The following is an 18,422-nucleotide window of genomic DNA, read 5'->3' on the forward strand; positions in this document are numbered from 1 at the left end:
AAATATTGATATGTGTAGTAATTTAAATGACAATCAGAAAATAATATAGTTGTAATATATCAGTAAAATTTAAAGCATAGCTAAATGTTTCAAAAGGTAGTTAAATATTTGAATGTTATAATCAAGAATAAAGCTTCAGTTCTTATGTGTTAATGTCACAATTATTTCAGTATTTATTTATTTCTACTACAGTTCATCATGAAATATTTTAAAGTAACTATGCGTCAAACAAACTTCATTGTCTGATTGCTTAAATTGTGTAGCTGCTCGAATGCAGACCCGTCAGCTAGCAGAGTTATCCTTGCACACTGACTTTGACAAGCTGGGTTAGACAAATAAAGAAAATACCAAAAAAAAATCACCATTGTGTTTTATTTTATAAGGTCCAAACGTTATCTTAACCCTCCTGTTATGTTCCGGGTCAAATTGAACATAACTAATTTTAAAACTTTAAAATTAGTTTTAAAGTTTAATTTTTTTTTTAAATAGTTGGAAGTATTTTTTTTGCATGAAACATTTTCTATTTGTCTTAATAGGTGCACTCTACATATAAATTGAAAATGTATTCATTTTACACATTTATACCAACCCCTAGGTTTACATTTTACATAGATACTTTTCGGGTCAATTTGACCTGGCAATCAGGTTAAAGGCAAAAATGATTAAAAAATGTCAAATTCTATATGTTTCCTTGCAGCTATGAACCATATTTCACCACACACACACAAACACACCCCGACACACACAAGCCCACCCCCTCACTACTCTCTTTACTCCACTAGGAAACTGCGAGAAAGCAGGTGTTGACAGGAGCCAGGAATATAAAAAAAATGACCGAAGATCAATTTCAAGGAAATTATAGTCTAGGTTTTTTTCAGTGGACATTAAAAATGTAAATTACATTTTTTATGTCCAAATGAGTAAATGAGTAGGTTGTCGTCACTGATCCTTAATTTCTGAGAAATAAAAAAAAACATCATTGCGCAAATACTGATTGAAATGGTTAGTATTGGAGTTAATAATCAGATACAAAAATGTTTTGGAGGATTTTTTTGGTTTCTGACACTATTGCATGATTAAACACTCCCCGGGTCAAATTGACCCACGAACATTTTTGCTGTACCCTAGAAACGAACAAAACAGGAGGGTTAAGTATATCTGACTAGCTTTAAATAATGTAAGCTTTAAAAGTCGTCAACCTACAACTCCCATTATGCTTTGCAGCACTTCTTAAGCTACTCCCACTCCATTGGTTGCGAATTATTTCCTGTAACCAATGAGCTTTGAGGATACTGGAACGCCGAAATGACCTTTATTGGAGTAGTTGCTGTGGCGCCGACTCCGACTATCGTGTCATTAATGTCTACCTGCTGTTACAACTGTTGATAAGCGAGGGTGTAATATTTAATTTTATCCCGTGAAGACGGACAGCTGTCCACTCAGGATGGGAGGAAATGGGAGCAAAGCGAGGAATGTATCTTTCAGGCTGGACGAACACGAGAAGGTCACAGTAGTTGAAGGAGTGAAGGTATTTAATTAGCTGGTTTTATAGCCAGTCGACTTTAAGTAATTAGACATGCCAATGGATGCTAATATTATTGTGGAGGTATTGAGGCTGAGGTTGGTCCTTGCTATGAAAGTCATGACGTTTCCTAAATGAACTAGGGTTATACTATATTTTCGTGTATATAACGCACGTTTAACTTTTATACTGAATTAAAATCAGATATGTCCGTAGTCCGTAGTAACATGAACGTTTATAGCCGGTGTTAAGTGTTAGCTTGTATGCTATATCAGCTAAGTTAACTGTTAGGGGGCGAAATAACTCTTCCATGACTGCCAATAAACATAGAGGGGAAACTAACCGCAGTCTTGCTTCTTTTATGAGGGAAGGTAGCAACCAGGTGTCGCTATTTAAATGTACTTGATTATTTAGCACAACACTAAGGCAGAATGATATTAGCAATGACTCCAGTGAAGCATTTGCAACCCATAATTCTGTAAAGTGTTTACTATCAGAAAGTGTGACGCCCCCTGTATATAGGCAGAAGTATTGACATTCAATTATCTGGAGAATGCAAGTGGATTTCAACACAATACAATGGTGAAAACACATCAGCTCATTATGGAGACAATTTCTCCTGCCCAGCAGTTTTGATCAGCAAATGGGACAACCTTTTTAAAAGCAGGAGACTTGCACTTTAGTGAACGGTATCATGCAGATGTGTGTAAAGCTACAAACAGTAATTTTGTGTTTACGCTTGTAAAATTAAAAATAAAATGGGATTTAAAAAAAATAAAAGAGTAAATTTCACTGCCTTCCCCTGGTCCCCAAAAGAAAAAGATAACATATTTTGTCTACATAAATAACTAGTGGAATAATTGTCAAGGAGCAAGATTATTAACTGGTCTACTGTTTGTCTTGACGAGACAATAATAACATTTGTCATAACGAAGGTCATGTTCTTATATTATCTCTCTGGTCCAGCTTTCTGAGAATGTCCTCCGGCGGATGAGGGAATCTCCTGGTTCGGAAAGAGCTTGGTCTTTGCCACCTGCTCCAGACATGCAAAGTACATCACCAAGTATGTCCTAACTGTGACATTTCTTGTATCACACATTTTTTATGCAGTCGTTATTCAGAAGATTACCTGGAAAAGGGAAAATAATGTGTGATTGTTTGTCGTATTTAGATTGTGTTGAAAAATGTACAGCACACCAAAGGCAAAGATTCCATAGACTTGACTCCGTACATTTATGAGAACATGTTATTGAAATATAAAGAAAATATTAATATGTTTGTTTGTTTAAAGTGTTGTATAGAATATACACTCAACAAAAATATAAACACAGCACTTTTGTTTTTGCTCCCATTTTTCATAAGATGGACTCAAAGATCTAAAATTCATTCCAGATAAACAATATTACCATTTCTTTCAAATGTTGTCCACAAATCTGTCTAAATGTTTGATAATGAGCACTTCTGCTTTGCTGAGATAATGGGCAGTATAAGGTACACCTGTGCACTAATCATGATGTCAGATCAGCATCTTGATGTGGCACACCTGTGAGGTGGGATGGATTATCTCAGCAAAGCAGAAGTGCTCACTATCAAACATTTAGACAGATTTGTGGACAACATTTGAAAGAAATGGTAATATTGTTTATCTGGAATGAATTTTAGATCTTTGAGTCCATCTCATGAAAAATGGGAGCAAAAACAAAAGTGTTGCGTTTATATTTTTGTTGAGTGTACAAACTGGTTCAGGTTTAAACTGAGTGTTTTATTCTCTTCTGTAAACTGTTGATACCCATCTATAATATCATTGTTAATGTTGATAATTTACTTTTTGATGTTTAGGTTCAAAATCGACAGAAACATCATCTTCACAGACACAGGAAGAGATGCTTAAGAAGTAGGTGTTAGTTTTGTTTCTTTTAAAATGTCGATGTCACTACATTGGTTTGTTTATTGTGGTTTACAGTGTAATATTCATTTTTGCACCTTGATTTGACATTTACTATGTCATGTAAAATACCCATGATCTTAGTTTCTGTGATGCTTAAGATGTTAAAACAAAAGAAGTGTAATCAAAAAGTAGTTTACGCCTAATCCTCTTCCGTAGTAGTTGCCCCTTCCAATGGATTTCTTTTTTTTTTTCTTTATCAAATAAATTTCAACATTAGAAAAAGGTAATTCAAAAGGCTGGTTTCAAATGATGAACATAAATGACATCCAGTGACTTGCAAGGCTTAAACCACAGACAGTTTAGCACACAGTACAATCTGAAGTTTACAAAAAACTAAACATCTTTAAAATCCCCAACACTTAGGGGAAAATATTCTGTGGACTGATGAGATAAAAGTGGGACTTTATGGAAAGTTTGGTGCATCATGTTACTTCTGATATAAAGGTATGTCAGTAAAGGATCAGCTATCAACAGTAGCGTGATGGGATAGAGCTGCTGCTTCTATGCTAGGACAATCTCAGGGGGCTATATTTGGACATCAGATTGAGGTTGAGCATAAGTGCAACCGCACTTGAGTTATGCTGCAGGAAATTATATAAAGCACACGAACCAATAGGTTTTCAAGTATCAGAGAAACTAAGATAATGGGTATTTTACATGACCTATTTACACTATGTTATGCTATCCTATGGTTTGAGCTATAAGTGCCAAAAGCCTGTAAGTGAGGGATCAGTTGTGAGGTCAAGTTTTCCAGTCAGACCAGTCAGAACTTACTTTGACAATTTTATTTAATTTGAAGAAAATTAAGTCTAGGATTGCCTACTTTTTTTTAGGATGTGAAAGTTATCTATATTTTTTAGATAAAAAATATATTGCTTAAAATGTTTTAAATAAATAGGTAAAATATCAATTTAAACTACTTTCTAATTCCCTTTATTTAATATTAGATGTTTCCAAATAATTTTATCAATATTATTAGGGCCATTGTGGAGACCCTGAAGAACTACTCCTGGCTTTGGAGCTGCTGGTTGCAGACTTTAACCTCTGGCATGTCTCTAGTTGAAGATACTGCCCCCCTATGGCTGCTACAGAAACAGCAGTGGCTGTAGGGTGATGTGATGAAGGCAGCTGTTCCACAAATATCACCTCTCTCACCTTTCTGATCTTAGTGAAAATTTCCATTTGGTTAAAGTGATGCAAAACAAACAGTAAACCATTTAAGCTATGAAGTGAAACAAAAAAAAACTTAAATGATTTCTTGCTTGTCATTTGACAGAAAATTATTTTTGCCACCCCATTGCCATCATTGTGAAGAAGTTAAATATGTATATGAGAATTTTAGCTTGTTTTCTGAGTGGCCTCTCCATGAATTGTCAAAGGTTAACATCTCATATCTTTTCTGACATTAGCTATGAGCGTCAACAGGCTCTGGTGCAGGAGCAGCTGGCCAAGCTCAACCTGAGGGAGAGAGAGACTGTCTACGTAGAAAAATGGAGAACACAAGACGATAATGAAAAGAGCAAGGTACTGGTGAGTACGCTGTCTGGTTCTTTGGATCTCCATTGTACGTTAATTTCAAATTCCGTTTTAATCCAAATAAAACATAACTCGCTGAACAGTCTCAACAAATAAATCTTTCTACTCTTGTTTTGATGAAATTGAATATTATGAACTTTATGTCATGCTGCCAATGCTTCCAGCTCTAATAGAAACCACATAAATCTGTTCACAATTCTCAATGATGTAATAGAATTAGAAATTCAGCACTCCTAAAAGATATATTTGCACTATTTCTGTCAAGACCACCAAGTCCACCTGCATGCATTACATTTATTTACTTGAGCGTAAGTTGAGAGTAATTGACAAGGTCTCGGGTTGCAGAGAACAATAATGTTTAGTTGCCTCAGTTGTTGATGATGCTTGTATTTGACAGGTTAGAGCAGCAGCAGTCTGATTGTGTGTATTTGTGCGAGCTTTACTGTGTTAAGGTGTGAAGCAGAATTGTGTCTGAGCATCAAAGTGAAAGGAAGTGGGAGCTTTTTTGCTTTAAGGTGATAATAGGTATGAAGCAGATGCCTATAAAGTGTGTGAAAGGTCTAGAGAGCATGAGGTGTGGAGTGTTTATGTGACCCCACTCCACATTTTTATTTGCACCTTTTTCTTTTGTCTAACCGGTGCTTTTTGCTCGCTCTCACCTTTAAAGCCTGTTTCCGTCCAAACAGATTCATTCTGGCCACCTTGATTTGTCCCTTTTGCTTTAAATGAAGCTTCAGTTCATCCATCCAAACAACGAAGTCAAACCAGGCAGAAGCCACTCCTTAGTTTATAAATGAAAATCTTATTTTTTTTAATTTTATCTTGCAATGGTTTTTCAGGAAATTGTTAGAAGTCTGATTTATAAGCTTCCACAACTTCAAATTTCACTGCTCAGCAGGTGAGCGTCCCTGTCGTTTTCAGCACTTCCTAGCAGCATCGGCACAGCTGGAAGCTTAAAAACATGCTTCGCTTTTTCTATTCTTATACATCTTAAAACAAATCTTTTAAGTTGGTTGGAAATGCTTTATTAATGTGAGTGGAAGCCAGATGAGCACCTGAAATCATACGTTCGCTCACAGACTCTAATGTGGCACCATCACAATTATACACACGAGCGCATATAGAGCAACCCCCTCACCCTTGTGTGTGTGTGTGTGTTTCACATCCACTCTGGGCTTCCCAGCATGCAGGCTGCGTGTCACTGTTGGGGTGATGAGGAGGTTAGGGAAGTGTGAAGGCTATACCTGTCGAAGAGATGAGCGGCTGGCCGCCATGCCTTGGGCTGCCTGTCACAAATGCTCAAATTAGCCATTTACCTCTGCCTTAGCTACGACTTTCACTGCTGAGATACATTGTGTGTGTGCGTCTGTGTCGGTAGCTGTCATTGCATGTGCATTGGATGGGTGTGTGTGTAAATAGGAGGAGTGTGTGTGTCTTGTTGCAAAGAGTTCATAGATGGGTCAGTCATACCCTTTTCTGTGATGTCATGTACTTTTTTGGTGAAAAATTCAGCAGACTTTAGTTGTACATGTTTTTTTTTCCACTCGTTTCTTTGATGTTTTAATATGCAAGCAGCTGTCTGTAATTTGCTTGTGTTTTTCTGATCGCTAACATGGAGATAAACATCTCTAACAGCAGTAAGCTAGGAAGCTTTTCTTTCTTTCGCTCCACTTACTGACTAAAATCACTGTCAGTGTGGAGAAATCGGTTAGTCTGAAATGCTACTAGTTGTTTTCTTATTAATGTGCAGGAAGGCTCCTCATGTTTACACAGGCTTGCATGGCTGCTCATTGCACTTGATATTTATCACATTTCAGGACATTACAACCACAAACATGAGTGTAATTTTTGGGATGTTTGTTTAAGCATCTCAAATTAGCAAATAATCATAAAATAGAGGAAAAACTATACAGTTTTATTTATTTATTTTCTGAATCAGTCCTCAGTAGACCCACATTTTTCTGCAATTACAGCTGCAAGTCTTGTGAGATATGTCTCTGCCCGCTTTGTGCATCTAAAGACTGAATTTTCTACTTGCATCTATTGATATTTATATATGCTTTCATGGAACCACGTGTAACAAATTATTCAAACATTTTCACACATTATTATGATAATGATAAATAACACAATTATTTCTCATACTTATTTATCAACATCCTCGTCTCTGCTGAAGTAAAGCACCCCCACAGCAAGATGCTGCCGAGTGACTGAGGGTCATTGCGCGTAACAGAAACCTTGTAAATTCTAGACACTAACAGGTACCATAGAATTGCACAAAAATCCGTGAGGGACGATGGAGTCCCTGCTCGAAATTCCGTGAAAGAGGTATAACGAGCTTCGTGCCGGAAGCCCGTTGAAAGGCTGTTTAAACTGCGTGATTGTGAGCGTGAATGGGAATAAAAATACCAATAAATATTTTGTTCCATATAACACAGTAGGAGTGGAACCGGTAAACCTTTTATGGATGCAAAAGCAAGGACCCCCCACTTGATGACTTTGTGTTTCTGTGTTTGATATGATGTAAAGCACTTTGAAATGCCTTGCTGCTGAAATGTGCTATACAAATAAAATTTTATTTGATTTTGATTTGCCACCATCTTGCTGTGGTAGCAGCAAGATGGTGGCCTTAAAGGTGGAGAGGGTCTATTCATTCATTGTGTTTGTTTTCTACCCCACAGCGTTTTTCATGTTCAATTTGGCCTCATCTGACCAGAGCACATTCTTTTTCATATGTTCTCTATGTTACTGACATGGATTGTTGCAAACTGCAAACAGGGCTTCTAATGGCGTTCTTACAACAGTGACTTTCTTAATATGCAATCAATTGTCTGTATAGCTGCCTGTCAAGTAGGCCAGTTAACAAGTTCATAGATATGTTAAATTCTATGAGTTTGATAAGTTCATATCGATCATAGAGATAATTTCTTCAAATAAATTTATATGAAAGATGATGAATAGTTTCTGTTTGATAAGTTTTCTTTCCAACTTATTGCTTTATTAACCAAGGAACTATTATGGTTTATTATTTGACTTCTGAATCTTTGTTCCTGCATTTATGTTAGCTGACATGCATCTCATTAGTTGACTTCCAAAGTATAGAACTTGAGTTTTTCACAATGCCATTCTGTCTTGTTTAGGTCTATATTTAACTGTTAAACCTTGAGTGAAGATGTGGGGGAAAATAGAAAGTTCCATTAACACCTCCTGCTCTCTCCTTTGTTGTTGCTCCTGTGTTTCTTTCTCTCCTCCCTGTCTGTTCTCTTCACCTCGGGGGGTGTCATTCCTGCCGCAGGCAAAATGTAATTAGCATGCCCAGGTATTCAGTGCTAAACATCTCATACACACACACACGCATTGAATTTAGGCTGTTGAGTTTGAGAAGTCTGTTATCCGGCTGAGAAGAACAGAATTTCCCACTTGTCTGTTGGCTGAGGCTGAGGGTTTGTGCTGTAATATCAAAGCAGTCTTTTATCCCCAGTGAAAACACAACAGCAACATTACTTGCTGCAAATTGAATTAAGACCCAATTTTAAAAGATAATTGCAGGAGAATATTTTCTGGAGAAAACCAGAAATTTTACAAAACACAGACAAATATGAATTTATCGGGAATTTGTAACCCTGGACAAATTAAGATAGTAGTTGTTTTAGTATTCGTACAGGGTTAATTGTACATTAATATTGCTTTTGCTGTTTTTGTGTGTCTATGCTGACATTTCTTTTAGAAACCTTGCACGGCAATATCCAAACTATTTTATTTGCAGTACTGCATGGATTTTGAATAATCTGAATTCATGAGTCATTAATAACCCGGGAGACTTTTTTTTTTTTTTTTTACAGTGCCTCTCCTTTGGCATTTCTCTACAATTTATGACTTTACAACTTTACCGAGATTCCTTGATGTTAGGTCTCACTATGCATTTCCAGTTGGATTTAATTGAATTTGTTTTGACTGGGCCATTAATTCACACAATTGGCTGTTCCATCGTTCCTCTTGCTGCATGTTTAGGGCTGCTGGGTTGCCAGAAAGTAAATCTGACACATTCTCAAGTATTTTGTACTTTCTTATGGATTCTGAACAGCTTCTTTGTCTCTGCTAAAGAAAAGCAACCCCACAGGACGATTCTACCACCACTGTGACACTGTGTGATATGAAGTTCTAGTTATCCTCCACATATAAACTTTTGCATTTAGGCCAAAAAGTTCAATTCTTATCAGAGCAGAACACAGTCTGCATTTGTTTTTCAAGTCTCCTTGTGGCTTTTTGCTGGTCGCTTGTCCCCAAAAGCTAGATTTGTTTTCATGTAGACCAATTATCCCACCATAGCTGTGGATTTGCTTTATCCTCTCTTTTGAAAATCTTATGAAAAACGTCTTGGCACCTTGGTACCTTTCCACTAAGAACTTTGTGGATTTAATGTCACAAAATGTGACGGTTCAAAGGGGTCTGAATATCCTAACAGTTGAGTCTGAAGAAAAGCTGTGCATCAAGAGCATCTGGTAACACCTACAGATGAATAAGACCTGTCAGACTAAATCTGAGAGGTCTTATTCATCCCCAAAGAATGACACCGCCTGTAGGAGGATCTTTTTGGTTTTGTGGTTGAATCACAACGTGTAATAAAAGATTTAGCACCCTTTTGTTCACTTCTTATGTCCCTCTTGTGAGATTCTTTGGTCTGTGTGTTTAAAGCACACTTCTTGCTCTCTAATGTCTTTTGTTATTTATTGCTACATGACATTTTCAGTAGTTGCGGCACCGTTTTGTGAGGTTTGATACGCCCATTAATATTTTTCCAAGGTGTGTTGGTTCCAGTGTGGCAAAAAAATTAGTTTTGTGAATAGGCACTAGATGGCATTGTTGGAACATTTTCATTCTTGGTAGGGGATTAAAATTAGGATGGAACCCGGCCCTGCTCTGCAAAATGGGCTGCTGGGCAACATGTTCTCCTAGATTCCTTTCTCTCTTCTTCCTCGTGTGTGTGTGTGTGTGTGTGTGTGTGTTAGTGATGACACATGGAAATGCCCCTGATACTGTCCAAGAGAAATTATTTAAAAAAGCAAGCTAAAAAGCTTGGCATTCGTTAAAGTCAGACCTGAGATTACAAACCTTCAGACCACAGGCGCTGGTGCCATACATGTTAACAATGTGCTGCCCTGCTGCTGTGTACAAACCACCAGGAAGTGACACTTCACTAGAGTGTAAATGTTGTGTTTTGCACTGAATATGCAGCTTTCAGCTACAAGATGTTCCTGCTAACCAGCCAGCTCCCCTGCTCTCTCACTTTAAAAGACATTTGTCAGTTTTCCCTCCTCCCCCATTTTTAATCTAACTTAAAATTTCTTTACTTGCATTGATTTTTTTTTTTATCCATTACGTTTTAATTGAATTTTCTTTATCTCCACGATTACAAACAGGCCTGACACATCTCTACTGTTATTAATTAGCACAGTTATTTATTTACTGACTCATCCCTTCCTGATAACCAGCCTAAAGCAACATTATTTTCTCAACTATTATCCTTTCAGCAGATTTGAAGATTTATTGTTTTTATGTTTTAGCAGAATAAATGGAAATGTTAACTGTATTGTTGCTCTGAAAGAGGAAGATTGTCCTTCTATAAGACGTCAGTCTTCGATAGAAAACACAGCATTCAAGGCAGGTATTTTTCCTTGAAACTACTCATGTTTAAAATCAGGCAACTTTGTGGACAGAAACAGCCTTGAGACTCCGGCTAGAGATTAGCCAGAGAAAAAAAACAGATAGTTTAATAAGTAATCTTGTAGCTAATAAGCAAGAAAAAGCCTTGAAGTTTATTGCAAGGCTTAGAAATAAATTGCGATGCTTCATCCTTGCTGCTGGTTGACTAGTTCACCTCCTTATTAGCCAAAATCTGAAATGGAAGAAAAATTGAAGATAACTGGTCTAAGAGGAATAAAATGGAATAAGGAAGTAGTTTGATCTCAATTAGACTGGGTGGAAAACATCTGTGAACATCCATTATAAAAATATGTGATACATTTTCTTTAGACTACATCATTCTAACTATGAATGTGGTTTAATCTAATCCATTGTATTGTGGATTTGGCCATGTTTAGGGTTGTTGCCCTGCTGAAATATTAATCTCCATCTTTGCATGTTTTCTTCCAGAATTTTGCTGTATTTAGCTTAATCTATGTTCTAATAAACTCTAATTAGCAACCCTGTTGCTCCAAAGAATTATCACCGCAACATTGTGTTACCACCAGGGGTGGAAATTAGCACCTGCCACTGGCCAAATATGGGTAAAAGTATGAAGTGGCGTGTAAATTGGAGCAACGCACCCGCCACTGTGGCGGGTTGACAATTTGAACAGAAAAAAAAGCTGCATTCAGTTTGAACTTCTGTCCAGGGTAGGAGTGGCTGACCGGACTACAGACTGATGCACATACTGTACATGGGACGGACTGTATATATGTATGTGTATATATATATATGTATATATATATATACTGTATATGTGTGTGTGTGTCAGAAAAGTTAAGACAACTAAAACTAAAAAGCGCATAAGCCCATTCAGAAAAATATGTCAAACTAACTGATATGTTAATTACCACACAGTAACGTTACAGAGAGTATTACTACAGTAAAGGCGGGGAAGGAGAGAAGCTAATATGAGAGAGAAATAAAATACAGTAGGTAAAATACAGTAGTTTCCCAGACAAAACGGGAGACTTGACAGGTATGGGGATAGTTCAGGAATGATGACGGCCCGTGGAATTAATGATGAACACGTTATTAATTGTTCTTATTAGAATAAGAATAACAATTATTCTTATTGGTAGTAAGAATAATTGTGAACTTCAATAGAAAACGTAATAAGTAAGGAACAACAAATAGGACCGTTAGAAAACAGCTATTGATACCATTTAATTTTTTTAAAAAATGACTGGACACATCTTCAGTAAATACTATCTGGGGGAGTTGTAGCCAAAATGTGGAAATGTTCAACATAGGAAATGATTGCAAGAATGTTTGGGGTGTGTAGTTAAATTTGCTGTTAGTAATTACTTCAAGTGAACTTATTGCTCTACACCTCTGTTAAGGTATCCATGCTTTGTTATGTTAAATTAGTTTGAATGCGTACATATGTACGGTAAACTTACTGTCAGTAAATTGGTTTTCATAGAGTTAAGAATAAATTCTGTATTTATGTTATTTTCTCGTACTGGTGGGGTTTGTAATTGAAAGAAAAAAACAGTGGCTGGTGAAATGTCTGAGTGGCCATTAAAAACCTTTCTCCATCAGCCACTGTGGCTGGTAGAGAAAAGTTTTAATTTCCACCCCTGGTTACCACTACTATTTTTCAAAGAGGTAATGAAATTGTTTAGGAAGATTAGCAGTGCTGGTATTCAGCCACACATGGCACAATGCATAATGACAATAAAGCTCAGCTTTGATGTCAGATGTTTAAAAACGAGAATCCATCTTCTATGTTTATAACTCAACACTGCTTTAGGCAGTATAGTGTGAAATTGTTATTGTATACATCGAAGTTTGTGGTTGTTGCACCATGAAACGTCAAAGGGTGTTTGAATACTTTTATAACCCTTTGAACATGCACACACAGCTACACTTCAATTTACCTCACATAGAAACACTAAAAACATAACATTAAGACTAAGTCTAAACTGCCTCACCATAGTCTCACCAGAGACTTGACATCTTTTCCATGTTAAATCACATAAGCCCTTTGTGTGTGCTTGCTCATTCATAGATGCAAAAGCTTGCCCCCTTCATTTTGAGCAGCTGTAGCTGCTGTCGAGCAGATAACGCCTCAGGTTGAGGAGATTTTGATCTGTCGAGCACAAACTCTGTCGGCTGAAAGGTTCGATGTGCTGGAGCACAGCACGCATCCCATCAGAGAGCTTTTGGGATGTAATGAGTCAACTGGACAAGACTTATCGTAAAAATAAATTCCATCATGCTTGTTTTTAGGGAAGAGAACAACCCGTTCACTCAGTGTAGTTGTAGACCAGTTCATATAGGATAAATAAACCTTTTTTTTTCTTCACATATGATTACATTTATTTGTGGTAGCACAGCTATACACATTTTACAGAAAGGCTTTTTTAAAAAAAAAAATACTAACAAATGTACCTGATATAATCTATAAAAATTATAACTATGTTTAGTCTGATTTTTGTGCACATTTGTTGAACAGATAACTGTACAACTCTTCTGTTTCCTCTCTAACAAAACCTATTTTTCTTTTTTCAGCATCCGTCTTTTATTCTGCATTCTCTTTCTCACTATATCCTTGGCAGTGTCTCCCCCCCTCTCTCTGTCTCTGTGACAGTCTGTGTGCCAAAGAAGGCTGATGATGAAGTGTTAATTCATCTAACCTCCCACGGTTATGTGAAGAAACCTCACATTTAATGAGCAAACAGCTAGACTAACCAATTCATGCCTCTGGTATTTCTGCTACACCTCGTGTGCATGATCATGTAAGAGTTCATGTCTGCATGTATTTTTTTAATTTACAGGTGCAGGAAGATATACATATAACCCACAGGTGTTGGTGTGGTGATAAATTTATAAATGCAGTGCATAAACACTTGAGCAGTTGTCAAGAGGTTCTGCACTTATTGTTGTCATATTATCCCAATGTAAAAGTGTGAGGCGACCATACTTGATATGGAGTTATCCTTTCTATCAAACTAAAATGACTGCAAATAATCCATGAAGACATTGAAAATGAAATGCACAATTGTAATGCATAAACAACTGAACAAGTTTTAGGGAGGCTTGCATTTATTCTTGGACAATTCCATTCATGTGAAAAGGTGAAAGTGTCCTTCTTGATAGTAATTTTCATTTTATGGAAGATTTTGTGGGGCTAGTGGCCTTTGTTCTAAGTATTGTTATTTTAAAGGAAAGGGGTTAAGAGAAGCTGGGGAAAGACACGCTACAAAGATCCTGAGGTTGAGAGTTGAACCACGGACGGCTGCTTCCAGGGATAATAGCCGCCGTCTATCGGGTGCCCCGCTCTACTGCTACACTATGAGGTGCCTAGAGAGTTTTCCCTTTGGCCAAACTAAAAGGACTGCAGAAACATGGCAAAATGCATGTTATTTTATTTAATAAAATAAAATAAAATATTTATACCCAGTGCAGCCAAAATTAATGATTTAACTGCCCATAAAAGTCAAATAATATGCATTAATGCAATGTAATCAAAAGGTTGAAATGTTTACTTACTGCATGATAAACCCAAACATTCACAGCTGCCATGATGAAGAGATGATCTGTGGCACTCACTTCCCTTGTTAGCAGTCATAATGTTATCCCTGGTCACTGAAATATAGTTGTACCTCAAAAATACTTCTTTTTTGTAGCAGTAATAATAGAATAAAAACAGACTATTAAAAAAAAAATAAAACTAGTAAATACTGAACAAGTTCACATTGAAGCTTAACTATGGGTATATGTGCCTTTCAATGCAAAGGTTTTGAAAAATGCTGCTTTTTAGCTAATTTAGCAGCACCAATAAATCTTAAGTTTATATTCAGGGGCTCAGCATTACCACAGATATGTATTATTACTGGCACATGTGATGGATAACATGCTTACTTCCATTATTATACGACAGGGAGAAGGATGTCAGTGAATTAGCCACAATTTTCAGGTATTTCCTCTTCTCTGTTTGTATTTGCATCTGTCTCTGTCTTTCTTCCTGATTAAAAAGCCAAATCAAGAGTTAAAATGTGCACAGAATGTCTCCCTGTGACATTCTCCACACTAATCCTACTTTTATTCCTCTTCCCTCATTTCGCTCTCTCTCTCTACTCTCCTGACTTTCAGGCTGAAACCAAACCAAAACCTTTTCTCCCCAAACACATAGATTCATTCACACGCACCATTTGCATAATTTAGCATTTGCATAATTGATTTCCAAGGAAGCGTTTCACACTTTGTGAGGTAGTGTTGGAGACCAAAAGGTCTGATATTGCCATGCATGCACATACACACTCACGCACACCTGCACGCATGCACTCACGCACACACATTTACATTGCCATGCTCACATGGTTTTGTTGTGTCACAGTCTCTACCGCTGTTTTTTCTGTTTTCCTCTCCCACAGAGAAATAGACAGAAACACACTATGTTACTGGATGGTTAAGATTCCAAGTCTAAATGAAGCATGAAGCGTTGCCAAGCTGGTGCATCTGGTGACCTGCTCGGTACACGCAGCAAACATAATCAACTAAGCATACATGATCAAATGTATCAGGATCCATGAAATTGGTGTGGTTATATTGAAGGAGCATCTTTGATTTTTCTGGGCTGGTAAAATGTGCCCCCCTTTTCACCTATACAGATATTTTGCACTTTTAGATCATTCTTATCTAATAAAATGCATGAATTATTCTCAGGCAGACGCAAGGACCCATCAAGTCTCGTGAGAAAACAGAATTTATTGAAAGATTATTTGTCCTCTTTTTTTCTCCTCTAAACATTACTCACTGATATTGAAACGGTTTGGAGAGATATGTCATTATTTGTATATTGTGCCCATTCCAGATACTTGGGTAGAAAAGGACATAAATATTAGGATCATAACTGTGAACATGATGTGGTGCATAGATGAAACTGTTTCTGATTAAAAATGGATGGCTTTTGCATGTTTTTTCCAGGTAAAATAAGGTGTTTATTTCATTGTTTTTTTGCAGTTTCCTCACATTGTTTAAAATATTACACTAAGCTAAATTATTGTTTCAGCTATTGGGCACTTACCCCATGTTTCATACTTAATTAGTTCAGTGGGTTGAACAATTTGTAAATTAATAATGTAATGTAACATTCTATTAATTTTGAATACAAAATTAATATTGTATTGTATTCAATACAGGTAATACAATGCTCTGCCTGCATTGTATTAATTTTGAATCAATTAATATAATACTATACACACTGTCTTTTTACCAAGAAGCCAGATAGATAGATAGATAGAAACAAACATGGAGGTCCACTTTGCTGATTTCCATTTTGGAAATTGTGTAAAAAGCTTTTTCAAAATGTTTTTCTACATGTGTCAAATTTAACCAATGTCTTTCTTCTGAAATGTATCATTGGGCAAAAGACAGGTCACACCCTGGACCGGTCACCAGTCCATTGCAGGGCGGAATAAGTGACATGACAGCATTCATTTCCTCTAATCATATAAATTCACCCCATTTTGGACAAAGTTGCTGGCATGTCCTCTAACCAAACATAACATACATGGCCTGACCCATGACAAGAGAACCAAATACATTTTTAATTGTTCTGAAGTTGATGTTATACACACAAGTGGATGGTTTACAGCAGGCGTGTCCAAAGTCGGTCCTCAAGGGCCGGCATCCTGCATGTTTTTGTTCTCTCCCTGGTTGTAATAACAACCTTCTCAGCTTGTCAATGTTCTCCTAAGGCCTCTAATGAGCCATCATTGGATCCAGGTGCGTTAAACCAGGGAGAGAACTGAAACACACAGGATGGCGGCCCTCCAGGACCGACTTTGGACACCCCTGGTTTACAGCCACCACCATAATGGTTCCAAAAGTTAGTCTATAAGTTTTTACATTCACGTTGACGTTTGATCATCAGGGAGATCTGAGTCACATAAATATAATGTAGATGTACCTGCAGTCACACTGTTTGCTATTGGCCTGCAGACTCCATCAAACTGCTTGGGTGTGTGTGTGTGTGTGTGTGTGTGTGTGTGTTTATCTGTCTCTGCATCTCTACAAGCCCCTTCACCTCTCCTCTAAAATCTTTCATCTATGGAAATGGGACCGCCTCACTCCTGTGAGCAATCCATGGGGATCCGGCTATTCACACATACATGGACACTCTTAGACACACATTCAGATTTGGTCCAGCGACCGAAGAGCGGGAAGGTTTAACAGATGGTGTCGGCTGTATCCGTTACAAAGATTACCCAAAACCACACAAACGCATTTTGCAGCCACTGGCTTTGTGAGTTCACCTCATTTAACTCAATGGTGTTTTTATGAGGCATGGCAACATTAGAGCCACCTACCGCTTTAATCTGTCCCCTCTGTGTTCTGTATCCAACGCCAGACTGGGAGAGCTTGGTAGGAACAGAAAAACAGAATATGGCATTGTACGCCTGTCTGAGCTTTGCTTGATTTGGGGATAGCCTACCATACAGGTCATATAATACTTTGTGGCTGCATTAGACACAAAGTCGTAGAGGTCTATAATATATTATGAGTAGCATAAAAATGCATAGGCTATATTAGGAGTGTCAGATAACTCCATGATCATTTATTTTCCCTAAGGTTTAGGAGTTACGGTGTCGCAGAAACATCATTTGAACAGAATAATGCACAGGAGCTTGACTGCTTTAATCTCATAAACCTCAACAGTTTTTACTCCAAATCACAGTATAGCTTTGCTTGCAACTTCTGACTTGATTGATTTTTAACTAAGAAAAGCATACTGTGAATAAGCAATTTAGCTTAAGAAACTGCAAAGCATATATTAACTTTTTAGTGTTTTTAGAAGATCATGTTGATCTCAGTACTCTGACATAGCATCTTGTCTGTCACTCTGTCAACATTTTTGTTTTCTACAAAGCACCCAAAAATGCTGCCGCTGAAATGATTTAGAAGGTGTTGATCCTTATTTAAGGCTGTTGTAGCTCAGTGTTGTCAGCCATCTTGACAACATTGATTAGTCGATTCTGTCAACACAACATGGCAACTCGGATCATAACACCATAACAGAAGCTATACTAGAACCAAGTTACAACATGTAGTCCTTGGACAGTTTTAGATGGATATAAGTCTGTGTATCATTATAAGCATGAGTATTTTTCTTTAACAATACATCTAGTTAAATGAAAGGATATATTTTCCTGTAATTGTAATGTAATATAAACTCTAAAAGTAAACCGTTGTGCAAACAACAGCAACAACAGCACCCATACTGTTTTTCTAAGGGATTTTAGAAGTACCAAGTTTCTTTCTTCTGAAAGTTTCTGGATTCTACTTTCTGAAATGTGTCTTTATCTCACCTCCTTTTTCACCTAAACTCTGTATCATTCCTCCTTCTGTTGTCTCTCTAACTCCAGTTCCCTCTCTTTTTCCTAGCTAGCAGATTTGGATGCATGGGTAAGCAACAACACTATTACCGTCTTAGTTCGGCTATTCCTTTCTCTCTTACTCTGTCTCTTTTCTCTATTTAGATGTCATGTTTTCATTGTGCTTTAAAGCAAGGCTGCAAGTGTGCTGCCGCCATCATTTTGCACAACAAATCTTTGGGAGGTATTCAGCTAGAAAATTACACATCATCTGTGCTGCTGGCAGAGGAGATTTTACATGCAAACGCACATATACACACATTCTCCAAGCATCAAACAGCTACCG

The 18,422-nt window shown here is 37.2% G+C and overlaps 1 protein-coding gene across 6 annotated transcripts in view; it reads left to right on the forward strand.

Moving 5' to 3' along the window:
- Window positions 1-1,288: 1,288 nt before the first annotated feature.
- chchd6b (coiled-coil-helix-coiled-coil-helix domain containing 6b) overlaps window positions 1,289-18,422 on the forward strand; it is a 57,709-nt gene continuing 40,575 nt past the window's right edge. Inside the window, exons 1-5 of one of the 6 annotated variants that reach the window (XM_028003813.1) lie at window positions 1,289-1,528; window positions 2,489-2,585; window positions 3,362-3,416; window positions 4,880-5,000; window positions 18,147-18,167. In XM_028003813.1, the coding sequence (XP_027859614.1) occupies window positions 1,445-1,528; window positions 2,489-2,585; window positions 3,362-3,416; window positions 4,880-5,000; window positions 18,147-18,167 (378 nt within the window). In that variant the 5' untranslated portion in view covers window positions 1,289-1,444. The remainder of the gene's footprint in view (window positions 1,529-2,488; window positions 2,586-3,361; window positions 3,417-4,879; window positions 5,001-18,146; window positions 18,168-18,422) is intronic. The other 5 variants (XM_028003816.1, XM_028003814.1, XM_028003815.1 and 2 more) reach the window with 5 other exon arrangements.

Source organism: Xiphophorus couchianus, chromosome 20 (assembly GCF_001444195.1).
Source record: "Xiphophorus couchianus chromosome 20, X_couchianus-1.0, whole genome shotgun sequence".
Lineage (NCBI taxonomy): Eukaryota > Metazoa > Chordata > Actinopteri > Cyprinodontiformes > Poeciliidae > Xiphophorus > Xiphophorus couchianus.